The following is a 26996-nucleotide window of genomic DNA, read 5'->3' as shown; positions in this document are numbered from 1 at the left end:
GTTTGACACTGCTGTGTTCCAGCTGCAGAAACATGGTTTGAAATCCTTTCGTAGTCACATTTTCTAAAGAGTTTGCACATTCTCCCCATGTTCATGTACAGTCAAGAAAAAGAAAAGTGACATCTCTGATAAAAAGCAGAATTCGAATCCTTTAGTGGTTAAGGCATCCTAGTCCTGAGGATACAAAATCATCCCCAACATAACTTAACCATACTTCAGCTCCACTGCCTCCATAATAAGGTCTTTAATGTAATGCTTTTGTCACAATAAGTTCATCGTACTCTTAAAAATTCATACTTTATAGACAGAAGTCTTAGAGGTGACCGGGCAGATCCAAGCAACTATAGACCAGTAAGCTTAACGTGCACCACAGGTAAATAAATGGAAGGAATTGTTAAGGGCAAGGTTGAGCAGCACATGTCAAGTACGGGAGTTTACTGAACAGTCAGCATGGGCTCAGAAGAGGGAGGTCATGTTTTACTAACATGCAGGAATATGTGAGGAAGCAACAAAATGATACAATCAAAGTAGAGGATATAATACTATTTATATTTCAAAAAGCATTTGATAAAGTGCCACGTGAGAGGTTGGACATCAAACTAAAATAAGTGGGAGTTCAGGGTGTGGTGTGTAGATCGTTACAGAATTGGCTCAGACACAGGAAGCAGACGGTGATGGTGCGAGGAACCTCATCAGAATTGGGTGAAGTTAAGAGTGGTTTCCAGCAGGGGTCAGTGCTAGGGACACTGCTATTTTTAATAGATATAAATGTTATTTATATTCCTATTCAAATCAAGCTGGGGTTAAGTTTGCAGATGATACCAAGCAAGGAGGATTGGCAGATAATTTTGAATCTGTTGTATCAGACCAGAGAGTCTTCAGGATTTGGCAGATTTGTGGCATATAGATACATACTTTATTAATCCCAAGGGGAAATTCACATACTCCAGCAGCAGCATACTGATAAGGAAACAATATTAAATTAAAGAGTAATAAAAAAATGCAGGTATAACACACAATAACTTTGTATAATGTTAATGTTTACACCCCCCCCCCAGGTGGAATTGAAGAGTCGTATAGTGTGGGGGAGGAACCATCTCCTCGGTCTGTCAGTGGAGATATATAAAATCCATCCATCCTCTTCCGCTTATCCAAGGTCGGGTCGCGGGGGCAGCAGCTTGAGCAGAGATGCCCAGACTTCCCTCTTCCCGGCCACTTCTTCTAGCTCTACCGGGAGAATCCCGAGGCGTTCCCAGGCCAGCCGGGAGACATAATCCCTCCTGCGTGTCCTGGGTCTTCACCAGGACCTCCTCCCGGTTGGACGTGCCCCGGAACACCTCACCAGGGAGGCGTCCAGGAGGCATCCTGATCAGATGCCCGAGCCACCTCATCTGACTCCTCTCGATGCGGAGGAGCAGCGGCTCTACTCTGAGCCCCTCCCGGATGACTGAGCTTCTCACCCTATCTTTAAGGGAAAGCCCAGACATCCTGCAGAGGAAACTCATTTCAGCCGCTTGTATTCGCGATCTCGTTCTTTCGGTCACTACCCATAGCTCATGACCATAGCTGAGGGTAGGAACATAGATCGACTGGTAAATTGGGAGCTTTACCTTACGGCTCAGCTCCTTTGTCACCACGACAGACCGATGCAGAGCCCTCATCACTGTGGACGCCGCACCGATCCGCCTGTCGATCTCGCGCTCCATTCTTCCCTCACTCATGAACAAGACCCCAAGATACTTGAAATCCTCCACTTGAGGAAGGATCTCGCTCCCAACCCTGAGAGGGCACTCCAACCTTTTCCGGCTGAGGACCATGGTCTCGGATTTGGAGGTGCTGTTTCCCATCCCAGCCGCTTCACACTCAGCTGAGAACCAATCCAGAGAGAGCTGAAGATCACGGCCTGATGAAGCAAACAGGACAGCATCATCTGCAAAAAGCAGTGACCCAATCCTGAGTCCACCAAACTGGACCCCCTCAACGCCCTGGCTGCGCCTAGAAATTCTGTCCAGAAACGTTATGAACAGAATCTGTGACAAAGGGCAGCCCTGGCGGAGTCCAACTCTCACTGGAAACGGGTTCGACTTACTGCCGGCAATGCGGACCAAGCTCTGACACTGGTTGTACAGGGACCGAACAGCCCTTATCAGGGGGGGCCGGTACCCCCCACAGGATTCCCCGAGGGACACGGTCGAACGCCTTTTCCAAGTCCACAAAACACATGTAGACTGGTTGGGCGAACTCCCATGCACCCTCCAGGACTCTGCTAAGGGTGTAGAGCTGGTCCACTGTTCCGCGACCAGGACGAAAACCACACTGTTCCTCCTGAATCCGAGGTTTGACTATCCAACAGACCCTCCTCTCCAGAACCCCTGAATAGACTTTTCCAGGGAGGCTGAGGAGTGTGATCCCTCTGTAGTTGGAACACACCCTCCAGTTCCCCTTCTTAAAGCGGGGGACCACCACTCCGGTCTGCCAATCCAGAGGCATCCGCCCCCAGGGCCCTGCCACCAAGGAGTTTTTTGACCATCTCGGTGACCGCAGTCCCAGAGATGGGGGAGCCCACCTCCGAGTCACCAGGCTCTGCTTCCTCATTAGAAGGCATGTTAGTGGGATTGAGGAGGTCTTCGAAGTACTCCCCCCACCGACCCACAACTTCCCGAGTCGAGGTCAGCAGCGCACCATCCCCACCATACACAGTGTTGACACTGCACTGAGACGCTGGATGGTGGACCAGAATCTCCTTGAAGACGTCTGAAAGTAGTTCTCCATGGCCTCCCCAAACTCGTCCCATGCCCGAGTTTTTGCCTCAGCAACCACTGAAGCCGCATTCCGCTTGGCCTGCCGGTACCTATCAGCTGCCTCCAGAGTCCCACAGGACAAAAGGGACCAGTAGGACTCCTTCTTCAGCTTGACAGCATCCCTCACTGCTGGTGTCCACCAATGGGTTTGGGGATTGCCACCACGACAGGCACTGACCACTTTATGGCCACAGCTCCGGGCAGCCACGCAATCCCCACGACAGGCACTTACCACCTTATGGCCACAGCTCCGGTCAGCCACCTCAACAGTAGAGGCACGGAACATGGCCCATTCGGACTCAATGTCCCCCACCTCCCTCAGGACGTGGTCGAAGTTCTGCCGGAGGTGGGAGTTCAAGCTACTTCTGGGGACTCCCTCGTACTGCTGGGAGACTTCAATGCTCATGTGGGCAATGACAGTGAGACCTGGAAGGGCGTGATTGGGAGGAATGGCCCCCCCGATCTGAACTGGAGTGGTGTTTTGTTATTGGACTTCTGTGCTCGTCACGGATTGTCCATAACAAACACCATGTTCAAGCATAGGGGTGTTCATATGTGCACTTGGCACCAGGACACCCTAGGCCTCAGTTCGATGATCGACTTTGTGGTCATGTCGCCGGACTTGTGGCCACATGTCTTGGACACTCGGGTGAAGAGAGGGGCGGAGCTGTCAACTGATCACCACCTGGTGGTGAGTTGGCTTCGATGGTGGGGGAGGATGCCGGTCAGGCCTGGTAGGCCCAAACGTGTTGTGAGGGTCTGCTGGGAATGTCTGGCAGAGCCCCCTGTCAAAATATAAAATATATATGAAATATTTTTCATATGAAATTTATTGTCAGTAAATGTAAAGAATACTGTAGGAAGCAAAAATGTGAGGTTTCAGTACACATTGGGAGGGAGGTCTGAAAATCAAAATTACATTTTATGAGAAGGATTTAGAAGTCGTGGTGGACTCGTACCTCTCAACTGCCAGACCTTGTTCAGGATCCATTAGGAAGGCTAACAGAATGTCAGGTTATATAGCGCCTTGATGTGTGGAGTACAAGTCACAGGAGAGTGTCATGTGCTAGACATCAGATTTTTTTTTTTTAATACAGTTGTCTGCTAATCTCCAGAAGATGAACTGCCGTTCACATTATGTAGGCCTCTGGTTGGCAGTAAAATTTGTAGAAAAGCCTGTTAGACAAGTTTTGAGTAATTTTAATTATGAAAAAGCAGAGGCTACTAAGCTGAAAATTCAAGTGTTTCTGGCCACAGGAACATCTGACTGTTTTAAGATTTGAGCATCCCAAATGAACTTTAATGCATTCATTACCAGGATGCTGCAGTATATGTCTACAGGATTTTGAACTCTATCAAAACTTGTAAAGAAATTTATTAGAAAGCAACAGTTTTATTCTCAACAGTAACTCTCTCAAAATGTTAAACTGTTAATTATTTTTTACCAGCAACACGACTAAAAGTCTCCATTTCTAACAGAGTCCTAGAAGCATAGGACCTCGCAGAGTGCAGGCAAAGAAGCACACATGCTGCAAATGTAACGCGTTTCTTTGCGCTGTCCACTACACATTTGGTAGCTGGTGACTGTTTGTGCTCAGTGGGTGGCAGAATGTCCATGTAGTGCTACCCTTCCAGTCGGACGCCTTATGATGAAGAAACTCCTCTGGGGCAGATCTCCCCATTTCCTCCATCTGTATCAGAGCCTACAGGTTCCACCTCATCCAATTGTTAAATCATGTTGTTTCAAAATATCAGCAGTTCTATATCTTTTTCATGGACTATCTAGTTATAGCACTATTTTCTGCAAGGTTTTGCAACAAAAAAACTTCTGTAACTATCCACTAGATGGCAGCAGTAAAGTAGGAAACTGAGCCGCAATAGCAAAGCACATCAGCAAGCGGGCTGCGTCTATAGTGGTTGAATGCTGAGATGCGGCTTCTCTCGTGTGTCACGTTTTTACAGGCTCAGTAAGATACGACTTAACTTGTACTTCGCGTTCAAAATGTTAAAAGACTGGGTTGTGGGATTTACAGACATATGAAAAAGTTTGGGAACCCCTCTCAGCCTGCATAATAATTTACTCTACTTTCAACAAAAAAGATAACAGTGGTATGTCTTTCATTTCCTAGGAACATCTGAGTACTGGGGTGTTTTCTGAACAAAGATTTTTAGTGAAGCAGTATTTAGTTGTATAATAATAATTCTTTGCATTTATATAGCGCTTAGCAAATTAGAGTCCCTTTTGGCATTTACGGGATTTGAACTGGCAACCTTCCGATTGCCAGTGCAGATCCCTAGCCTCAGAGCCACCACTCCACCTTAGGGTTAGGGTATGAAATTAAATCAAATGTGAAGAACTGGCTGTGCAATAATGTGGGTCCCCTTGTAATTTTGCTGATTTGATTTGCATGTCACTGCTCAATGCTGATTACTTGCTGATTACTTAAGCCTTGAACTTCATAGACAGGTGGGTCCAATCATGAGAAAAGGTATTAAGGTGGTCAATTGCAAGTTGAGCTTCCCTTTGACTCTCCTCTGAAGAGTGACAGCAACTCAAAGCATCTCTCAAAAGATCTGAAAACAAAGATTGTTGAGTCTCATGGTTTAGGGGAAGGCTACAAAGAGCTATCTCAGAGGTTTAAACTGTCAGTTTCTGTAACTGTAAGGAATGGAATCAGGAAATGGAAGGCCACAGGCACAGTTGCTGTTAAACCCAGCAGGTCTGGCAGGCCAAGAAAAATACAGGAGCGGCATATGTGCAGGATTGTGAGAATGGTGACAGACAACCCACAGATCACCTCCAAAGACCTGCAAGAACATCTTGCTGCAGATGTTGTATCTGTACATCGTTCTACAATTCAGTGCAATTTGCACAAAGAACATCTGTATGGCAGGGTGATGAGAAAGAAGCCCTTTCTGCACTCACGCCACAAACAGTCGCTTGTTGTATGCAAATGCTCATTTAGACAAGCCAGATTCACTTTGAAACAAAATGCTTTGGACTGATGAGACAAAAATTGAGTTATTTGGTCATAACAAAAAGTGCTTTTCATGGCGGAAGAAGAACACTGCATTCCAAGAAAAGCACCTGCTATCTACTGTCAAATTTGGTGGAGGTTCCATCATGCTGTGGGACTAGTTCAGGGACTGGGGCCCTTGTTAAAGTTGAGGGTCAGATGAATTCAACGCAATATCAACAAATTCTTCAGGATAATGTTCAAGCATCAGTCACAAAGATGAAGTTACGCAGGGGTTGGATATTCCAACAAGACAATGACCCAAAACACAGTTTGAAATCTACAAATGCATTCATGCAGAGGAAGAAGTACAATGTTCTGGAATGGCCGTCACAGTCCCCTGACTCAAACGTCATTGAAAATCTATGGGATGATTTGAAGCAGTTTGGCCATGCTCGGCAGCCAACAACTTTAACTGAACTGGAGAGATTTTGTATGGAAGAATGGTCAACAATACCTCCATCCAGAATCCAGACACTCAACAAAGGCTATTGGAGGACAGCGTCTAGAGGCTGTTAGATTTGCAAAAGGAGGCTCCACTAAGTATTGATGTCATATCTCTGTTGGGGTGCCCAAATTTATGCACCTGTCTAATTTTGTTATGATGCATATTGCATATTTTCTGTTAATCCAATAAACTTAATGTCACTGCTGAAATACTACTGTCTCCATAAGGCATGTCATCTATTAAAAGGAAGTTGCTACTTTGAAAGCTCAGCCAATTAGAAACAAAAATCCAAAGAATTAAGAGGGGATCCTAAACTTTTTCATATGACTGTATATGTTCTTTAGTAAATATAACAGTACTATTTTATCTTCTTGTTTTACTTTCCCAGCAGACCAGCATGCTGGTTTTCTTGATGCGCGTAAAGACGTCAAGGATAACATTTTTTTTCTGCCCTTCTATTCAGTGGACTTAACTCTTCCACCTTTATTTTTTTAACAGTGGAGCACAGAGAGGTTGATTGATGTGTGCTGTGTTCCATCTGAACTTGGAAGTCAGAATTTCCAAAATCTGAGTAAGAAGCTTCTTCTGGAATGCCCCTACTAGTCGAATTTCCTAGTTGGAAAGTTGGGAGAGCCTCACCAACCCTGACCTCAAAATCCAAGATGACCATATTAGATGTAGTATTATATTGTTTTATAGTACTTCTGTCTGTGTCTCATTTCATCAGCCGTACACACACTGCTGTCCAACATCTATCTGTGGAAATGTTGCTGCGGTGTTTGGATGCAGCGTGTAACGTGTTGTTATCAACTTGTTTAGTAGTTGTCTCTATTCTGAAAGAGCAAGCACAGCAGGTTTTCCTGATGGCGTCCTTATTAGTATTCTGAAAGTTTTACTGGAACACACTCGACATTCCCAGCTCTGACTTGCATATTCCGATGTTAATGGAGCGCAGGATTAGTGTAGAAAGCTGTTAAGGTCAAGATATTACGTGACTGGATAAGAACACATTAATACAGGGTGGGTCCTAAGTTTCCATACATAGGAAAATATTTTTTTTTTATGAAAAACCGTTTTTATTTACATAATATGCTATACATGACTGCCATTGTTTTCAAAACACATTTCAATACGTGTCCGCCACTTCTGATGAACACGTATTAGCACAGCTGGAGTTATGCTTATGGCCCACCCTGTATAATTCCAAAAGCTAAAACGGCCAATTTAATGAGCCTACAATTAGCCAGAAATCTAAAGTGCTGTATAATTAAAGATTCTGATGGTTTTGGTGCATTTGTATACAGTGTGTTTGTTTATCTGTATATATTTTTCAGACTGAAATGTAATTTTTAACAATTAGCCAATGTATTATTGAATAATTGTGCACACTGGCACCACTTAAATAGATTTAAGACAGCAGGTATTCATGTTACTCTTGCTCGGTAGCTCACTCACGCTGCAGCCATTGCCAAGTAAATAACCGACTGTGGACCTCCAGAGCTCTGCTCAGTTCATGGGCCTATCAAATTGCACATATCCATTGTAACGTTCAGAAGCTTTTGCATTACATGCCACACACATTTCAGGGCTCACCTTGAGCGTCAGTTTCATAAAACATCCTTACTTTGCGGTCAAGGTTAGTGTTGTGGGAGGGTTAGTAATGATGACTATTGTTTCCTTTTGCATGTACAAATTTGTACATTTTGTATTGTACAATTAAATATGTTTGCAGGTTTTTCACTCATTTTTAGCATACTGGTAAAAACGGTTTTTAAGAAATTCACACTGGAAGAAGAATTTAATCTGGAATACCAGATCAATTAGTAGAGTGCCAACTCCTAGGTGCTGACTGAAGTTTTAGTAAATTAATGTCTAAGTGTCCTTTTTAATTTTTACATAGAATCTTGTGTTTTTGCTTTAACTTTTTTTATCTTGTTTTACCAGTGTTTAATGATGGATCCTCAAGAGAACTGATGAGCCTTACTGGAACAGTACCAGTAGGATATAAAGGTAAAGATTCTGAAATTAAAGACGGCAGTAATCATTTTGTGTTTGTGCTGCACTTTGCAGAGTCGTCTATTACAAGGATTTTAACCTGAATTCAGTTAGATGATAATTCTTTACATTTACATAGAACTTTTCACACTTTTTAACTTAGTGAGTGGGGAGCCACTTCATTCAACACTAATGTGCAGCATCCACCTGGATGAGGCAACAGCTGCCATTTTTGCACCAATAGTTAGCCAGTTAGAGACAGGGAATGATTAGGGGGCCGGAATGATCAAGCCATGTACTGGGACATTGGGGTCCACATTCAGACCACAGGGTAAGCTCCCCCTGGTGACCGCGCCAAATCCTCTTCCAGCAGCAACCAAAGCCTCCCTTCCAAGTACTGGCTGGGCCTGAACATGCTTAGCTTCAGGTGGATTACTGGCTCTGAACTGCATGTGTGATATGGCTGCTGGCTACAGGGCCCAGATGTGAAGATGCAGTTATTCATTTCTGGCTTACTGTATTTTGTTTTCTTCTACATGTAGGCCCTCCAACCTGCAGGGAAAAACTTGAGGGTTGGTGGCAGAATTGGCACTCCAGCCACCATAAATAAACCTCACAGTATTCCCACTCCATCTGAACTAGTGTGGTGCTTAGGTGTCACCCTGTTGCATGGCTGCATTCGGGTCCTAATCTGGATCCTGAGTTGGTTTGTTGTGGGTGTGACAATACGCTGTATCAGTGCCTGCTCCTAACCTCTCTCTCTCTCTCTCTCTCTCTCTCTGTAGGAAACACATATAATATTCCTGTCTGCTTATGGCTGCTGGACACCTACCCTTACAATCCTCCTATATGTTTTGTGAAGCCAACCAACACAATGATGATTAAGACAGGGAAGCATGTAGATGCGAATGGAAAAATCTACCTGCCTTACCTGCATGAGTGGAAACATGTAAGTACTGCTGTTGGTTATTAGTGCACCATGTTACTTGTGTGTTAAAAGCAGAAGGCTCTGTTTGGTTTCTTCAGTCCACTTTCTTTGTGGTTTTCTTGGCAGTGGCAACAGGCTAAGCTGCACAGATCAGGGCAGTTCAGCCACATGTCCAACAAAATTTTCAGATGTTCAACTCAAGGGATGTACTCCCACCAGCATGCCTTGCTCTGCCACATGGTGACTGTTTCTAGTACAACCCTCTCCCCTGCCCCAAGATGCATCCATGTTGCATACTTCACTGTACACCCAAACCACCCCAACATGATTTTTCAGGTGTAGGTATTGTGATAGTAGTAGATTTTTTATTAATATTATCAACAGTGATGCTCAGCTGTTAAACAAAACTCTTCAAGACAGTTTTCTTTTATTTTTGACTTGTGTTATAGATTTTCTTTCTTTGCACCCGCCTGTGCAAGTCCTTGTAATGCAGAGCTCTTTGGTACAGTTGACTGATGCACCTTCACTCGAACCTTAACCCAAGTGTGAGACCATTATCATATCGTGATCTGAGAATTGGGATAGTATTGTGTCTTTGAGTCTTTGGATATTCCTGTCTTTACTGCTTGCCAGTAGATTTTTAAGGTGATCTGCATTTTTTTTTTTTATTCTTTGTTTCATCCCATGGTCTTTCTTGCAGAGCACCCTGAAAACAACAGATAAGTATGTTATTACAGGTCAAGTTCAGTTAGAACGAAGTGCTCGGGACTGAAAAAACAACTTTTTATAACCAGGATTTTGTTATAACTGAATTGTAATATAGCGTGGTCTTTCAGCACATAAAGATGACAAAACTGACTGCCGACAGCCGAGCTCAATGGCAACATCAATATTCTTTATCCTAGCGTCAACGGTAGTGAGAGCTTCCAACTTTTTCTGTAAATTGCTCTAGTAACATAAATGGCACCCTTCGGTGTCCATAGTGCACCGTCAGTACTATTAGACTTTGATGTCCGAGGCAAGGGGTGGGGGGGTGTTGGTGGTGTCCAGAGAACACACCTCTTCAGTTACACAAATGGCACTCCTTGGTGTCCATAAAGTGTGCTCTTTAACTTTTATAAATGGTACCTCTCGGGAGACATCACCTAATGGATTGACTGTCTCTCTCTGGCTGCCTGTTCTTTTGTGAGTGCCCCCCTTTCTTTCTTTCTTTCTTTCTCTCTCTCTCTCTCTCTCTCTCTCTCTCTCTCTCTCCCACATTTTACATTAAAAGAAATATTTGAAAAATTGCGTTTGGGTGTACAGTTACGTATGTAGAGCCATATTTACATTATAGATTAGTGTAATTTTACATTAGATTATAAATTTCAGATCTCTTTTGAAAAAATACAACGCATTTTTTGGGGAAAAAATTGCAAATGCATGCCTTCAGCACATTTTTCAGTATTGCACTGCATTTTCACGCAAAACACAATGAATTATTTACACTTATTTCTCCTGTTAGAAAGTCACAAAATGATTTACATGCCCCACTGTAAATAATTTCAGGTTCATATAAAGAAGGATGTCCTTTTTTCAGATTCTGCCCTTTACTGTACGACTGCTCAAAACTGTACTTTTGGTTTTCAGTAAAATTCTCAAAGTTGTGCCGTGATGTTGTTATCTGCAGATTTATCCAAATTTAAGTTAAGAGAACTGATGCTTGTTTTCCACCCTTAGCCCGAGTCGGATCTGTTCGGACTGATCCAGGTGATGATTGTTGTGTTTGGAGAGGAACCCCCTGTGTTTTCACGGCCCGTTGCAGCGACATTCCCAGCTTATCAGGCTACTGGTCCACCAAACAGTAAGTACAGTAATCCCTCCTCCATCGCGGAGGTTGCGTTCCAGAACCCCCCGCGGAAGGTGAAAATCCGCAAAGTAGAAACCATATGTTTTATATGGTTATTTTTATATTGTCATGCTTGGATCACAGATTTGCACAGAAACACAGGAGGTTGTAGAGAGACAGGAACGTTATTCAAACACTGCAAACAAACATTTGTCTCTTTTTCAAAAGTTTAAACTGTGCTCCATGACAAGACAGAGATGACAGTTCAGTCTCACAATTAAAAGAATGCAAACATATCTTCCTCTTCAAAGGAGTGCGCGTCAGGAGCACAAAATATCAGAAAGAGAGAGAAAAGCAAATCAATCAATAGGGCTGTTTGGCTTTTAAGTATGCGAAGCACCACGGCACAAAGCTGTTGAAGGCGGCAGCTCACACCCCCTCCGTCAGGAGCAGAGAGAGAGAGAGACAGAGAAAAACAAACAATCAAAAATCAATACGTGCCCTTCGAGCTTTTAAGTATGCGAATCACCGTGCAGCATGTCACTTCACGAAGCAGCTGCACAGAAGGGAGCAACATGAAGATAATCTTTCAGCATTTTTAGACGAGCATCCGTATCATCTAGGTGTGCAAACAGCCCCCCTGCTCAATCCCCCTACGTCAGGATCAGAGAATGTCAGCGCAAGAGAGAGAGAGAGAAAAGTAAGTTGGGTAGCTTCTCAGCCATCTGCTAATAGCGTCCCTTGTATGAAATCAACTGGGCAAACCAACTGAGGAAGCATGTACCAGAAATGAAAAGACCCATTGTCCGCAGAAATCCGCGAACCAGCAAAAAATCTGCAATATATATTTAAATAGGCTTACATATAAAATCCACGATAGAGTGAAGCCGCGAAAGGCGAAGCGCGATATAGCGAGGGATTACTGTAATGTAGTTTGACTTTTATCTGCACAGTCCACACAGAAAGAAAGCTATAAAACTGTGCTCACTTTTCTGTGTTCATCAAAAGGTACAATTAATAAATACTTGTTATAAGGAAGAAGTTACTTTTAATTTAAAATGTATTTATTACACATTTACTCTTATGTAACACAACCTTAACAAAGTCTTCTTTTGGTCTTCATAACGCTTTTAAAGTGTCAGTGGATTGGTTTTCCATGTCTGTGCAGTGTGGCATATCGACGTGCTGGTAAAATGACTTGCTAATACAGTCATGGCCGAAATTATTGGCACCCCTGGAATTTTCCCAGAAAATGCATCATTTCTCCCAGAAAATTATTGCAATTACAAATGTTTTTGAATATACAGTACATGTTTATTTCCTTTATGTGCATTGGAACAACACAAAAAAACAGAGGAAAAAAAGCCAAATCTGACATTATGTCACACAGAACTCCAAAAATGGGCCGGACAAAATTATTGGCACCCTTTCAAAGTTGTGGGTAAATCGTTTTATTTCAAGCATATGATGCTTGTTTGAACTCACCTGTGGCAAGAAACAGGTGCTGGCAATATAGCAATCACACCTGAAGCCAGTTAAAATGGAGAAAAGTTGACTCAACCTTTCTGTTGTGTGTCTGAGTGTACCACACTAAGCAAGGAGAACAGAAAGAAGAGCAGAGAAATGTCTGAGGACTTGAGAACAAAAATTGTGGAAAAATATCAACAATCTCAAGGCTACAAGTCCATCTCCAGAGATCTTCATGTTCCTTTGTCCACTGTGCGCAACATAATCAAGAAGTTCACAACACATGACACTGTAGCTAATCTCCCTGGACGTGGACGGAAGAGAAAAATTGATAAAAGACTGCAGTGAAGGATAGTCCGAATGGTGGATAAACAGCCCCAATCAACTTCAAAACATATTCAAGCTGTTCTGCAGACTCAGGGTGCAACAGTGTCGGCTTGAACTATCTGTCGACATCTGAACGAAATGAAACGCTATGGCAGGAGAGCCATGGAGAACCCCACTGCTGACACAGAAACATAAAAAAGCCAGACTGAAGTTTGGCAAAATGTTCTTGAGGAAGCCAAAATCCTTCTGGGCGAACGTCTTGTGGACAGATGAGACCAAGGTAGAGCTTTTTGGTAAAGCTCATCATTCTACTGTTTACAGAAAATGTAATGAGGCCTACGAAGAAAAGAACACAGTACCTACAGTCAAACATGGTGGAGGTTCTAAGATGTTTTAGGGATGTTTTGCTGCCTCTGGCACTGGATGCCTTGATTGTGTGCAAGGCATCATGAAATCTGAAGACTACCAAAAGATATTGGGGCGCAATGTAGGGCCCAGTGTCAGAAAGCTGGGTCTGCGTCAGAGGTCATGGGTGTTCCAGCAGGACAATGACCCCAAACATACCTCTAAAAGCACCCAGAAATGGTTGAAGACAAAGCGCTGGAGAGTTCTGGTGGCCAGCAATGAGTCCGGATCTAAATCTGATTGAACACTTACGGAGAGATCTCAAAATTGCTGTTGGGAGAAGGCACGCTTCAAATCTGAGAAACCTTGAGCAGTTTGCAAAAGAAGAGTGGTCAGAAATTCCAGTTGAGAGGTGTAACAAGCTTGTTGATGGTTATAGGAAGCGCTTGATTTCAGTTATTTTTTCCAAAGGGCATGCAACCAAATATTAAGTAGAGGGTGCCAATAATTTTGTCCAGCCCTGTTTTTTGAGTTTTGTGTGAAATGATGTCAGATTTGGCTTTTTTTCTCTGTTTTTTTGTGTTGTTCCAATGCACATAAAGGAAATAAACATGGGGATACCAAAACATTTGTAATTGCAACAATTTTCTGGGAGAAATGGTGCATTTTCAAGGAAAATTCCAGGGGTGCCAATAATTTCGGCCATGACTGTATGAAGGTTTCACATCCGAAATATGTCATATCAAGAGAAATGTGCCTCAGTTCAGCCATCTCAGACCACACCAAAGTGAAGTTTTGTTAATCAGTCACATTGCAGAGATGAAGAAACACTTTACTGAAGCCGTTTAAGTGTTGTGAAGACCCAAAGAAGCCTTTGTTTAGGTCACCTAAAGTGTTCTTGTTGTAATTTTAAAAATAACCTGAACAATTAATCTATATATATATAAAATCCCTATGTGCGTCCAGGTGTCCGTGTGTGGGCGTCTTCTGGTGAAGTGCACATGCGCGGGTTCACGGTGCGATTCGCGATATTACTGTCAGAGAAAGTTAGAGGCGTTTTACGGAAATACAAACCAGTATTACTGCGAGAGGAAATTAAAGGTACACAATACAGTGACGCATATTACAGCTACATACAAGCCAGTATTACTGTCAGAGGAGATTAAAGGCATATTACCGACGCGCACGCCTGTATGACCACCAGAGAAAATTAAAGGTATATTACGGACGTACAAGCCAGCGGACGTACAAGGCGGTATCCTTCAATAAGGGCGCGCACAAAAAGGCGAGCCTCAGAAGGGCGACCTCAGTTGGGCGCAGCGAATAAAGGCGCGCGAAAATAAAGATCTACACCATTTTTGCTCTTCACATATTCCACAGCCATTTGAACTAAATTATCTACGAACGCCTTTATTCGCCGCGCTCAATTGAGGTCGCCTTTTTGTGAGCCGTACAAGACAGTATTACTGTCACAGAAAATTAAAGACACACAATACACAGCGGCAGCCCACAAAGAACGGTCAGCTCAGCAAGTAAACATCAACAAAAGAAAGGCTAAAAGAAAGAAAAATACAACCAACAAAAAGAATGAGGTCAAAGTCCCTTGCCATTTAATACAGACTGTTCCTACTAATGTTTATGCACTACTGTTCTAGCGCCCGTTATTGTAACAGGCTAAATGACTAGTATTAATAGAAGATGAGTGTGGCTGTGTGGTTTTAGGTGTTGTGATACTTTGTAAACACTAGAGGGCACACATGGCTTTGTAGAAATCTATCTGAGATTAAAATGCGGCCAAATCCTAAAAGAAGAGTTGTGCTTTTAGAATTTACTACTCTCATGTACTTTTAGTTTTTCATAGCAGCAATCTTATTTTTGGCTTTGATTTTTTTTTTCTGAAATTATTTGTGAAAGTCAGGCAGTATAGCTTTATATTTTTGACATGTCAGGCAGTATACAACATGTTTGATGAGAGTTTTGCTTTAAACACAGTTTGTTGTATGGATGAGGCACTTTCGATTTTAACAGAAATTACATCTTGTCTGTAGAAGGGGCCTGAGTTGCCTCAAAAGCTTGCATATTGTAATCTTTTTAGCCAATAAAAGGGGTCATTTTGCTTAACTTCTTACCAAATCCATAATGGCCAACACGGTACAATACCCTAGTACTACAAGCAGAAATTAAAATAAAATTCTGTTATATAAAAAAATGTGGCAAAACTTTTTTTTCTTTGCTTGGTTATGTTTTTTTTTTCGTGGAAAGTATTTTTAAATTATTATTGTAAGCTGTTAATTTTAATGACAGGCTAAAACTCATTGAACACACTGTGCTTTCTGTAATCTGTCTCTTTCAGCCTCTTACATGCCTGGCATTCAACCCCCTTACCCAACTGGTCACCCACCAAACCCCAGGTAATTTACACTTTCTGTGTGGAATTTATTTTTTGACTTATCTGTTTTATTTAATCGGCTCCTATAATTCTGCTTTATTTTTTGCCTGTTATATACTGCTAGGAATATTGCTGTGAGTGATGCTCTCCTTTTCAGGTAACTATTTTAAAAGTGTGTTTATGTGTGTCTCAGAATTTTATTTGCTCTGTTTCAGCGGCTACCCGGGGTATCCGTATCCTGGTGCAAACTCCTATCCAGCAGCTGGTAGTACGCCACACTACAATGCTCAGCCACCTGTCACGGCAGTTGGTAAGTCTCCATGGGCTTTAGGCCTTTTGTTAAGTCATTTGCTATTTTCAGTTTTTCTTTATGTTGGATGTGAAATGGCTAAAGCTGTGTAGCAGCATAACAAGTGCCAACATTTCTACACAAGTTTGACTATGACTTTTACTTCATAAAACTTAGCATTCATTTAAAGACATGAAAGCAATGTTAACCATCATCATTGTCAGTTTGACGGTCATTTGTCAGGTTTATTTAGGTTAGTCGGTTGTCCCCTGCTTCCTTTTTTTCCTCCATTCTCCAGGGCCCTGAGTATTCATTCTTTTCATATCCTCTGACTCTAGCTCAGCCTGCTCTGTGACTTCATCCCATCATTCTCTTCCTTTCACTCCACATGTCTTGTTCTGTTTCTCCTGTTGCCTCCACACCACATCTAACTCTTAGTTCCATATTCCTCTTCCTCTAACTGGGTAAACAGAATAAGGTGAAAGACAGATGTGATATTATTATAAAAACCAAATCATCCTTTTAAAATCCATCCATTCATTATTCAACCCGCTTTTAAAATCAAATTTCATTATTGGTATAGGTAAATGATAATTGCAAACAAGTCGTAAACTCCAGTAAATACATGGGGGTAAGTATTAGAAGTGTTCTAGTCTTCTTTAATAGTAATTTTTTACATTTATTGAACGCTGTTCTCACTACTTAAAAGTGCTTTGTATAGTGAGTGGGGAGCCCCTTCAGCTACCACTAATGTGTAACATCCAACTGGAGGATGCAGCGGCAGCCATTTTTATGCCAATCTGCTCAGCACACATGAGCTGTTAGGTAGTGAAGTGGTGAAAAACATTTAGCCAAATAGAGACGGGGGTAGAATGACTAGGCCGTGATGGGCAATTTAGCCTGGACTTTGGGATACACCCTGCTCTGCCCAGGGATCTTTAATGACTACAGAGAGATAGGACCTCGGTTTTACTTTGTTCTTTCCTTCTTCTTTGTTCTTTATTTCGCCTTATACAATTTCTTGTATTAGGAATTTGTTAGTTTTCGCATACCCCTTGGGGTCAGAGCGCATGGTCAGCCATTGTACAGCGCCCCTGGAGCAATTACAGGTTAAGGGTCTTGCTCAAGGGCCCAGCAGAGGATCTCATTTGGCAGTGACGGGGATTCGAACCGGCAACCTTCGGGATACCAGCGCAGATCCTTAGCCTCAGAGCCACCACTCCGCCCAAAGGAGCACTTCTCATCCAAAGGAGCACAGTGTCCCTATCACTGTATTGGGACATTGGGATCCAAATTGAGGTCCCCTGCTGGCCTCATCAACACCTTTTCCATCAGCAACCCAAGCTTTTCCCAGATTGTCTCCCGTCTAAGTACTAGCATGGCTTCACTTCAGGTGGATGACCTGTTCTGATGCCCATGTGGTATGGCTGCTGCATGCTGCTTATTTATTAAGTGAAGAATCGGAGATGTTGCAATAGCGTGTTCAGCATTTAATGTAAGTGGTATGCTTGCAGAAATGCAGTCCTGTCTTTCTCGTGGGTGTGATTGAATTTAGTTTTGATAAGTTTGACTTGTTTGAATGGAATGTTACTTGCTTTTAATAAATTAAATAAAATAAAAAATTAAAAAATGCAGTTATACAGTGCATCCGGAAAGTATTTACAGCGCATCACTTTTTCCACATTTTGTTATGTTACAGCCTTATTCCAAAATGGATTAAATTCATTTTTTCCCTCAGAATTCTACACACAACACCCCATAATGACAACGTGGAAAAAGTTTACTTGAGGTTTTTGCAAATTTATTAAAAGTAAAAAAAACTGAGAAATCCCATGTCCATAAGTATTCACAGCCTTTGCTCAATACTTTGTCGATGCACCTTTGGCAGCAATTACAGCCTCAAGTCTTTTTGAATATGATGCCACAAGCTTGGCACACCTATCCTTGGCCAGTTTCGCCCATTCCTCTTTGCAGCATCTCTCAAGCTTCATCAGGTTGGATGGGAAGCGTCGGTGCACAGCCATTTTAAGATCTCTCCAGAGATGTTCAATCGGATTCAAGTCTGGGCTGTGGCTGGGCCACTCAAGAACATTCACAGAGTTGTCCTGAAGCCACTCCTTTGATGTCTTGGCTGTGTGCTTAGGGTCGTTGTCCTGCTGAAAGATGAACCGTCGCCCCAGTCTGAGGTCAAGAGCGCTCTGGAGCAGGTTTTTATCCAGGATGTCTCTGTACATTGCTGCAGTCATCTTTCCCTTTATCCTGACTAGTCTCCCAGTCTCTGCCGCTGAAAAACATCCCCACAGCATGATGCTGCCACCACCATGCTTCACTGTACGGAAGGTATTGGCCTGGTGATGAGTGGTGCCTGGTTTCCTCCAAACGTGACGCCTGGCATTCACACCAAAGAGTTCAATCTTTGTCTCATCAGACCAGAGAATTTTCTTTCTCATGGTCTGAGAGTCCTTCAGGTTCCTTTTGGCAAACTCCAGGTGGGCTGCCATGTGCCTTTTACTAAGGAGTGGCTTCTGTCTGGCCACTCTACCATACAGGCCTGATTGGTGGATTGCTGCAGAGATGGTTGTCCTTCTGGAAGGTTCTCCTCTCTCCACAGAGGACCTCTGGAGCTCTGACAGAGTGACCATCGGGTTCTTGGTCACCTGACTGACTAAGGCCCTTCCAAGGTTATTATAGTTTTGCCTTTTTATATTAGTTTTTATTTCTATATTTTTTCTGACCTTACTTGGAAATTCAGTTTAGTTTTAGTTTTCCTTCGTCGTGTATTTTTAGTTTAGTTTAGTTTTTATTTCACAAAGACATTTCTATTTTATTTTTATATATATTAGTTTCAGTTTTAGTTTTAGTAATTATGGCATGGAGCGCCTGCGGAGTTAGTTTTGTGTCACAATCAGACAGAACTGTACACTTAACAGATTTGGATACGAGTTTAATGCTAGTGGAAGCTTACTTCACTGCCTGGTTTACTATCTGGTTTTGTTTTTGTCTGATAAAAACAAGCATAATCAAAACTAGACACTGAATATGAACAATTTTACACAATTTTATAATTTTTAAAATATTTTCTCATGAAAATCACAGGGGCTTAGGAAGAACAGGGCTCTTAGACTTGAATGAGTGTGCAGACCCCACCTAGCTGTATTGAGGGAAACAAAGAACAACAAGCATTAGTGTCAAGGTTAGGGACAGCGAGTCTTGAACAGACCACCATAAAGGACAGTAAACCGATAATGAGCAGAGTAAGAGCAGGTAATAGTACGGACAGGCATAAAGCAACAGAGACAGCGTCTGAGATTAAGAACAACATATACATTACCTAAACCTGTTTATCCAGAGTAGGATTGCAGGAAATCTGGAGCCTACCGCAGCAGGTTTGGATTGAAGGCAGGATAAATCCCTGGTATGCAATATGTATGATATGGCTGATGTTAAGAACAAAAAGAATATGATATTTCAACTATCTATTTTGAGAGAGAAAAACATTGAAAAAAGGAAGACAAATATTTTAAAATATAATTCTGCTAATGGATTAGATTCACAATATCAGGTATTTTGAGTTGTGAATATGAACTAAAAAAGATAAATTAATAAATATGGAATAAATACAAAAACCCATTAGTATGTTTAGTTTTTCATCACTTGTCAGACTCTCTACCTTTGTTTGTATCGCTTCGTTGTTAAACAATGTTTTTAAAGCAAAAGTAATTGGTCAGCAACAATATGCTGATCTTGTACGATGACCTAGTCAGTCTCTTGATCAGTGTCGTTTTATTATCAAAAACCGGGAGTGGACTCCCCTCAACTTTCGTGTATGCTCAGATATGGGGATAGATATTTGAGGAGTAAACCGCAAGACAATGATTATTTTTTTATATTATGTACATTAAGGAACCATCAACAACAAATCAAATTAATTATATATTGAACAATTATTATAAAAGTAAAGTTGAAAAAATCATACTCGTTTTTTTTTTCCATACAGCTGCAGAGTCTGTGTTCAGGTAAAGTACCACTTCCGGGTGATGGATTTGGCCCAAAAGTTAATACAGATCTATAATTGTGGTGTAACATCCACATGCCGAATTTCATCCATCTATCTAGTTGAGTTTTTGAGTTATTGTGTTTATACACACAGGCAGACACAGACGTACATGCGTGCGCGTACACACACAATTCCAAAAAACAGTATTGTTGGACACTGGTTAGTCTAACGTCAAGACTCATCAAAATATCGAAGTCGAATTTTTTCATGATTACTATACTTCGTATATGAGAAAGTAAAAACGATTTCTCCTGTGCAAAGTGGCAGGTGAATTGCTGTTAACAAAAAGCAGACACCTGAGAAATAAACTGAAACATTACTCACTCGTGATTTTTCTGTCCATATGGTAAACGTTTTGTTGACCAGCACATTCTGATTTCAGCCATTTGAATTACATCTTGATGATACAACAAGCACAAAGAAAGGCGGCATGGAAATCGCTTTCTATTTCTCACGCTTTACGCACCCGCACTCAGCTTGCTCTGTCACCGCAAATGCTGTGTGAACAGCCGCCCTCAGTCACCAGCCGCCGTTCACTGGATGAATATATGAGGGCGGCACGTGGTGGATGACTTTCTGTTTTAGAGTTAAAACTTACAAGGGTTAAAGACTAACGGCAAGAATATTAATTCAAAAACGAAAACTAAAAATATTTTAGTAAATTATTATTTTATTTCAGTTAGTCTTTCCAGCTACTTTAATAGTTTTGTTTAGTTTTAGTTTTTCATTTTGGTTTTGTTAATTATTTTATTTCAGTTTACGAAAATGTTTTTTTAATAATAGTTTCAGTTTTGATTTTAGTTTTCGTTAACTATAATAACCTTGGGCCCTTCTCCCCCGATCGCTCAGTTTAGATGGCCGGCCAGCTCTAGGAAGAGTCCTGGTGGTTTCGAACTTCTTCCACTTACGGATGATGGAGGCCACTGTGCTCATTGGGACCTTCAAAGCAGCACAAATTTTTCTGTACCCTTCCCCAGATTTGTGCCTCGAGACAATCCTGTCTTGGAGGTCTACAGACAATTCCTTTGACTTCATTCTTGGTTTGTGCTCTGACATGAACTGTCAACTGTGTGACCTTATATAGACAGGTGTGTGCCTTTCCAAATCCATGTCCAGTCAACTGAATTTACCACAGGTGGCGCAGTGGTAGTGCTGCTGCTTTGCAGTAAGGAGACTGTGGAAGATTGCGGGTTCGCTTCCCGGTTCCTCCCTGTGTGGATAGCGCTTTGAGTACTGAGAAAAGCGCTATATAAATGTAATGAATTATTACAGGTGGACTCCAATTAAGCTGTAGAAACATCTCAAGGATGATCAGGGGAAACAGGATGATCCTGAGCTCAATTTTGAGCTTCATGGCAAAGGCTGTGAATGCTTATGTACATGTGCTTTCTCAATTTTTTATTTTTAATAAATTTGCAAAAATCTCAAGTAAACTTTTTTCACATTGTCATTATGGGGTGTTGTGTGTAGAATTCTGTGGAAAAAAATGAATTTAATCCGTTTTGGAATAAGGCTGTAACATAACAAAATGTGGAAAAAGTGATGCGCTGTGAATACTTTCTGGATGCACTGTATATATAATATATATATATATATATATATATATATATATATATATATATATATATATAAAGTACATGGATAAACTTACATCTCTAATTCTGCTCATATTGTGATTAACACAGTTCAAGTGGTGACTTCAACAGTATTTGAAAACATAAGCAAAGTAAGAATTCCCTGTAAAGAATACACTTTCAAAATGTGTTGATGATTTATAGTCATGAGATATCAAAAATTAATATCAAATAAGAGTATATATGTGTGGTGATCTTACTGCACGGAAAGGGAATCGTAAAAATTAAAAAGAAAGCATTTTTTGAAGTTAAATAACCATTTCGTTAAACTTGTTGCAGAGTTAAGGTAACAAATGACATCGGAGCACACTTGTGATTTGCTTCTGCATTTTCTGATTATACTGGAAGTCCTAACCTTTCACACTATCAGGGGAAAGGCTGAGTTTCTGTCACAGATGGTAAAATTGTTTGGATTAAATTGACAGGTACAACATGAATGATATACAATTTGACAACTATAAAGAAAACTGTGGTTTTACACTTGAAAAATGTCCGTGTGGATGTTTTTGGTGAGCAATGCAAAATAAATAAAATGTAACAAAAACTAAAAGTTAATTGCTGAAAAATTAAAACTATAAAAAAAAACTAAAATATAAAATGGTGAAATACTAAAACTAAATAAAGAGAAGTGAAATAAAAAGTAAAACTGTTACTTTTGAAACTAGTTTTATAAAACTTGATTTGCTTGTATGGCATGTTTTTTGATTTTAATAAATTTAATAAAATAAAAAAAAAATTACCTAAAACTAGAAAAACTCTGAAGTTTGTTCTCTATGAGCAGACTTTTTTTTCAGCAACATTATGCTGAAGTGCTGAGGGGTCTGCTGGAAAGCATCAGGGGGGAAAAAAAAAGGAAAAGCCATTTGGAGTGGAGACACACGCAACACTGTGAATTTCCCCTTGGGATTAATAAAGTATCTATCTATCTCTACAGAGCTCATGCCACATTGACAGTCAAAGTGTTTTTTTGCAACTCCTGAAACTGGCCACATTTTGCTCCCTGTGATGACTTTTTGTTCCCGAAGCTAAAACTGAGACTGAAGGGAAGGCAATTAGCTGTCGTGAAAGAAACCAAGAAAAAAGTAATTCAGACTGCTTTTGTGAAAACCCATCCATCCATTTTCTAAACCTGGTTTTGTGAAGGAGAAACTTGGACAGGTCCACTCTGTCCAGCATCAGCACTTTTAGGAAGCCAGTTCATTATATGTCAGACTAACGCACACACACACATCCAACCCACCACCCCCCACCCCCAAAGACATATTGGTTTAGCTTGAGGATCTCCCACACATTGCTGGCGAGCTACCGGTAGCTTGCAACCCCTTTCCAAGTAGCTCACCAAAAAGTTAATGAATCCTACATAATTTTGAAAACTTGATTAGTCAACTTAGGGGTGGACGATCTTTCCAAAAAAAATCATATCACAATCCTTTTAACACAAAATCACAATCCACAATCTGAATTGCAATCAGTCTTTTCAATGTGGCATTCACCTAACAGAATATCCGGACTCAAAGTCATCAAGACCTAGGTAACACTTTATTTAAAATATCAAACAAAGTTGAATTCAATTGTTCTCTCGTTCGCTAGCTAAGTGGAGTTACGGACCACACCCCGAAGCAGGCAAGTGATTGAGGAAGGCCCCTCCCCTTGGCCCACTGCCTTTTTCTTGGTTTCACGCTAGAAACTGGCGTTTTAAGCCTTCGGTGCCTTCTGTGATCATGGGAAATGTGAACTCACTATCAAATAAGATCGAACTGGCTGCGCTGGTGAAAAATGTCAGAACCTACTTGTGAATTTCCGCTTGGGGTCTGTCTGTCTGTCTGTCTATCAAATCGGTACTGCAGGCGAAATAGGATACATAGCCGAAATGACAGAAGTCGCAAAATCAACCGGAATGTTCAAGCAAATTATAGAAAAAAATCTGATCTAAATCTGTTTAGTAGTTCTCTCGTGAAAAGCGGACAGAGACACATTGGATTTTATTTATTATATATTAGTAAACCCTCAAAATAATGAGCAGTTAAAGTCTCCACAGCATTCTCAGCATTTCTGGAGCTTAGTAGAACCAGATAACTAGAAGAATCTTCAGCAAGCAGCTCTGAAAATGTCTGCTTTGTTTGGGTCTCCATACCTCTGTCGTGAATGTCATAAAATCAAAATTCAGAACAAGACTGACAGAAGAACACTGAAATGACTCCATCAGATTGAACCTCAGTGGCTCAACTCCACCATACACCTGCCTCTCTTGTTGACTCCATGCAGTGCCAGTCATCTGACTAACTCAAAAACACATCACACATGCAACTGGACCTGTGAATAAAGTGACATGGGACAAAATGACAAAGGAATAAGTCATATCTGTGTATTTGGAATTGCATTGTCAGCATTCATGTTTTAATTCAATAGTGTGAGATACACTAGAAAATGCATACAGACATACAAAATGCACTTGCAGGTGAACTAAATATTTTTTTGTGATGTTTTAATGCAAAATATGAGTTGTGGACACCAACATTTTGTAAATGTTCAGGCAAAAGAAGCTTATTCAGTTTGTTTGGGTTGAAATAAGCTATGAGAATAAACGTTAGAAAACATGAGTAGCTGTCGGCCATTTTCATTTTGTAAAAGTAGCTCTCGGGGGGGGGAGGGGGGGGAAGGTTGGAAACCCCTGGTTTAGCTTCTCCTATCAGTTTATTTTTCTCACCTTTGGAATGTGGAAGCAAATTGGAGAAAACCCAATGCAGACAACTGAGGGGCTAACTCCACACAGACTGATCCTAACATCTTCAGCTCTCAGAGCCCCCTGTTATATTATCTGATGAGAGCAGTGAAATGAATCAGTCAGTTTTACACTTTTGATACTGGTGGCAAACCTCTGCACCATCTTGATATATTTTTTTTGGTCATTTTGACCTGGGTTATCCCATTTGTCAATGCTGGCCTCTGCTTTGTAAGGTCAAGCATGTAACCAGACACCTTGTAGTACATAGCATTTGAAGATTAAAGTTCATATGGGAAGGCCTGGAATTGTGTCCCCTCACCCAACAAATATATTTAGGTTAAAAATAGATTGTCGAAGGATAATATTCCTTAAAGAGCTTTGACTTGGTGGACAAGATTAACTGTGACATTCTCATGACCTGCTGACTCAAGGGCTCTTGTTAAATTCAAGCGTCCATTTCACGGTGCTTGTGGATCCTCCTAGATGAATTTTTTCTTATGCACTAAGAAAACATCTCTAGTTATTTTAAATGTGTATATTTAGTCATTGTATTATTATTGTTGTTATTATTGTTTTTCCTGTTTTATGTACAGTGGCTATAAAAGTATTAACACTGAAGCACATGTGGCTTTCTTGACTTTGACATTAAAGAGTCTTTCTATTGATTAAAGTGGTCTAATTAGTTACAAATACACGTAACAATTCAGTGTAGGACATTGGTTCTTAAACTCGGTCCTGAGGACCCCCTGTGGCTGCAGCTTTTTGTTCCAACCAGATTCACAATAAGGGATAATAATTGACCTTGTTTAGTTATCGAGGGCCTCATGTATAAACGGTGCATACGCACAGAAATGTTGCGTACGAACGTTTCCATGCTCAGATCGCGATGTATAAAACCTAAACTTGGCGTAAAGCCATGCACATTTCCACAGTACCTCATACCCTGGCGTACGCAATTTCTCCGCTCGGTTTTGCAGACTGGTGGCACCCAGTGTCAAAGCAGTGCTACTGTTCCTGTGTGGTCACCCTTTCTTTCTTAGATCTACATTCCTGACACGGCTTTATAAATACACTGAAACTAACTGCATATTGTTTATTAGTGTAATGCATCTGATTGTAATTAATCTGCAGCAATATAATGGTCCAGGGAATAGCCATAGTATTCCAAATACCATAACTGCTTTAGCGTTGTTACGCTCACTGCATCATCTTCTTCTTTCAGCTGCTCCCGTTAAGGGTTGCCACAGCAGATCATCTTTTTCCATATTACTCTCACTGCACCACTCGGAGTATTTATATCACTGTATCTGAGTGGGGAATCACAGCAGCAGAATTATCGGTATACAGCAAGAAGCAGACGCTGCCTCAGCCACTGCAAAATGCTTCCAAGCCTTTCCTGTATCAAGTCGCGGTTCAGAAAAAGTTTCATCCCAAGAACTATAAACGCACTCAATCAGTCCATCAAGCGCTCTTTGTAGAACTGTTTGTACTTATAAGTACAATTACCCCGCTGTAAACTTGCACTACAGTTATAATATTGCACAACCTGAGCCATTTTATAAAGCGTATATTTACATATGATGACGATATCATTTTTAAGATGAAATGCAGCAAAATATGTTGATTATATTATACAGATAAAACTTTTAACTTCATTTAAATAATCTGTATTGTTAATAATTAAACATGTGAGGACACGGTGCCGCAGCGCTAGCTAGTTCAGGGATTGTTCCTGCATTGCGTTGTATTCTTGCTGGTGCTGACGCGACACTGGAAGGATAGACGGATAGAATAATTAAACATGTACTACAAAGATATTTCAATGTTCCTTAAAAGTTTTGAAGAATCTGCGTTTTAAGCTTACAAATGGCTTCACGTCTATTACAGAGCTGATTGTGTGGCGATTGGGTATTTGGAGAAAGAAAAGTAAGGACAGGAATTGGAGGTTAGTACGTTTGAAAGAGACAATACTTCTGTAATAAATTATTTCATCGAAGGTCGTGCATGGCGCAGCAAGCCTCTTCCGTGAGACATGAACAATCACTGCGCCACCGTGTTCCCATGTTTAATAACATGCTTTCATTCCTATCACCATGAAAAAGATATCACGTATACATCTCAGTATTTTAATTATTCAGGGAGCTGTAATATCACGAATGCAATGGATTATGTGTCCTGTCGGAGAAAGAGAAAGCCCATTTAAGAAGCAGGTAGTGATTCACACACAGAGCACAAAGAAGATCAAATACAAAACAAAGCATTTAACGTGCTACTTTAGTTACAATGGGATTTGAGAAACTAGTAAATTAACAATTTTAAGATGAACTTTACGATGTTCTACTTTAATGGCAAAATAAACTACGTGATTAAAGTGTAAATTTCAAGATTAAAGTTGACATTTCATGCTTTTTTCCCCACTGTGTGCCTATTTTTTTTGTCTGCACCCTAATAAGCTTTCATATGACACTCAGACGGTGGGCTACGACTCGCCTTTTCACGGCGACTTTGATATGTGACTTCTTTTTTTATTTCGGGCACTGTGCGACTTTGTCAACTTGAGCGTTCGAGCTTCTCCGACACTTTATATCACTGTTTAAACCAACAAATAGTAAGTTTTTCCTTTGCCTCCTCTTGGTATTCGCTGAAATTCTTATATTTTCCCCCGTGCTTTTTCACAGAAGGCTGAGCTTAAGGGCTATTTATATTGATTTGCTTATTCAAAGATGCGTAATTCTGGGAGGAGTTG

General features: G+C 41.1%; 1 protein-coding gene and 1 long non-coding RNA gene across 2 annotated transcripts in view; both read left to right on the top strand.

Annotated features, from left to right (window-relative positions):
* Positions 1–26996, top strand: part of tsg101a (tumor susceptibility 101a) — a 60423-nt gene that overhangs the window by 20958 nt on the left and 12469 nt on the right. The window contains exons 3-7 of the mRNA XM_028796044.2: positions 8211–8276; positions 9047–9210; positions 10909–11032; positions 15510–15567; positions 15761–15855. Of these exons, the coding sequence (XP_028651877.1) occupies positions 8211–8276; positions 9047–9210; positions 10909–11032; positions 15510–15567; positions 15761–15855 (507 nt within the window). The remainder of the gene's footprint in view (positions 1–8210; positions 8277–9046; positions 9211–10908; positions 11033–15509; positions 15568–15760; positions 15856–26996) is intronic.
* LOC127526786 (uncharacterized) lies at positions 12434–12821 on the top strand. The gene is made up of 2 exons (XR_007934222.1): positions 12434–12599; positions 12637–12821. It is a non-coding gene; the product is annotated as an uncharacterized LOC127526786 (long non-coding RNA).

This window comes from Erpetoichthys calabaricus, chromosome 2 (genome assembly GCF_900747795.2).
Source record: "Erpetoichthys calabaricus chromosome 2, fErpCal1.3, whole genome shotgun sequence".
NCBI lineage: Eukaryota > Metazoa > Chordata > Cladistia > Polypteriformes > Polypteridae > Erpetoichthys > Erpetoichthys calabaricus.
The sequence above is the reverse complement of the archived record's forward strand: the minus strand, read 5'-3'. Positions and strand labels throughout refer to the sequence as shown.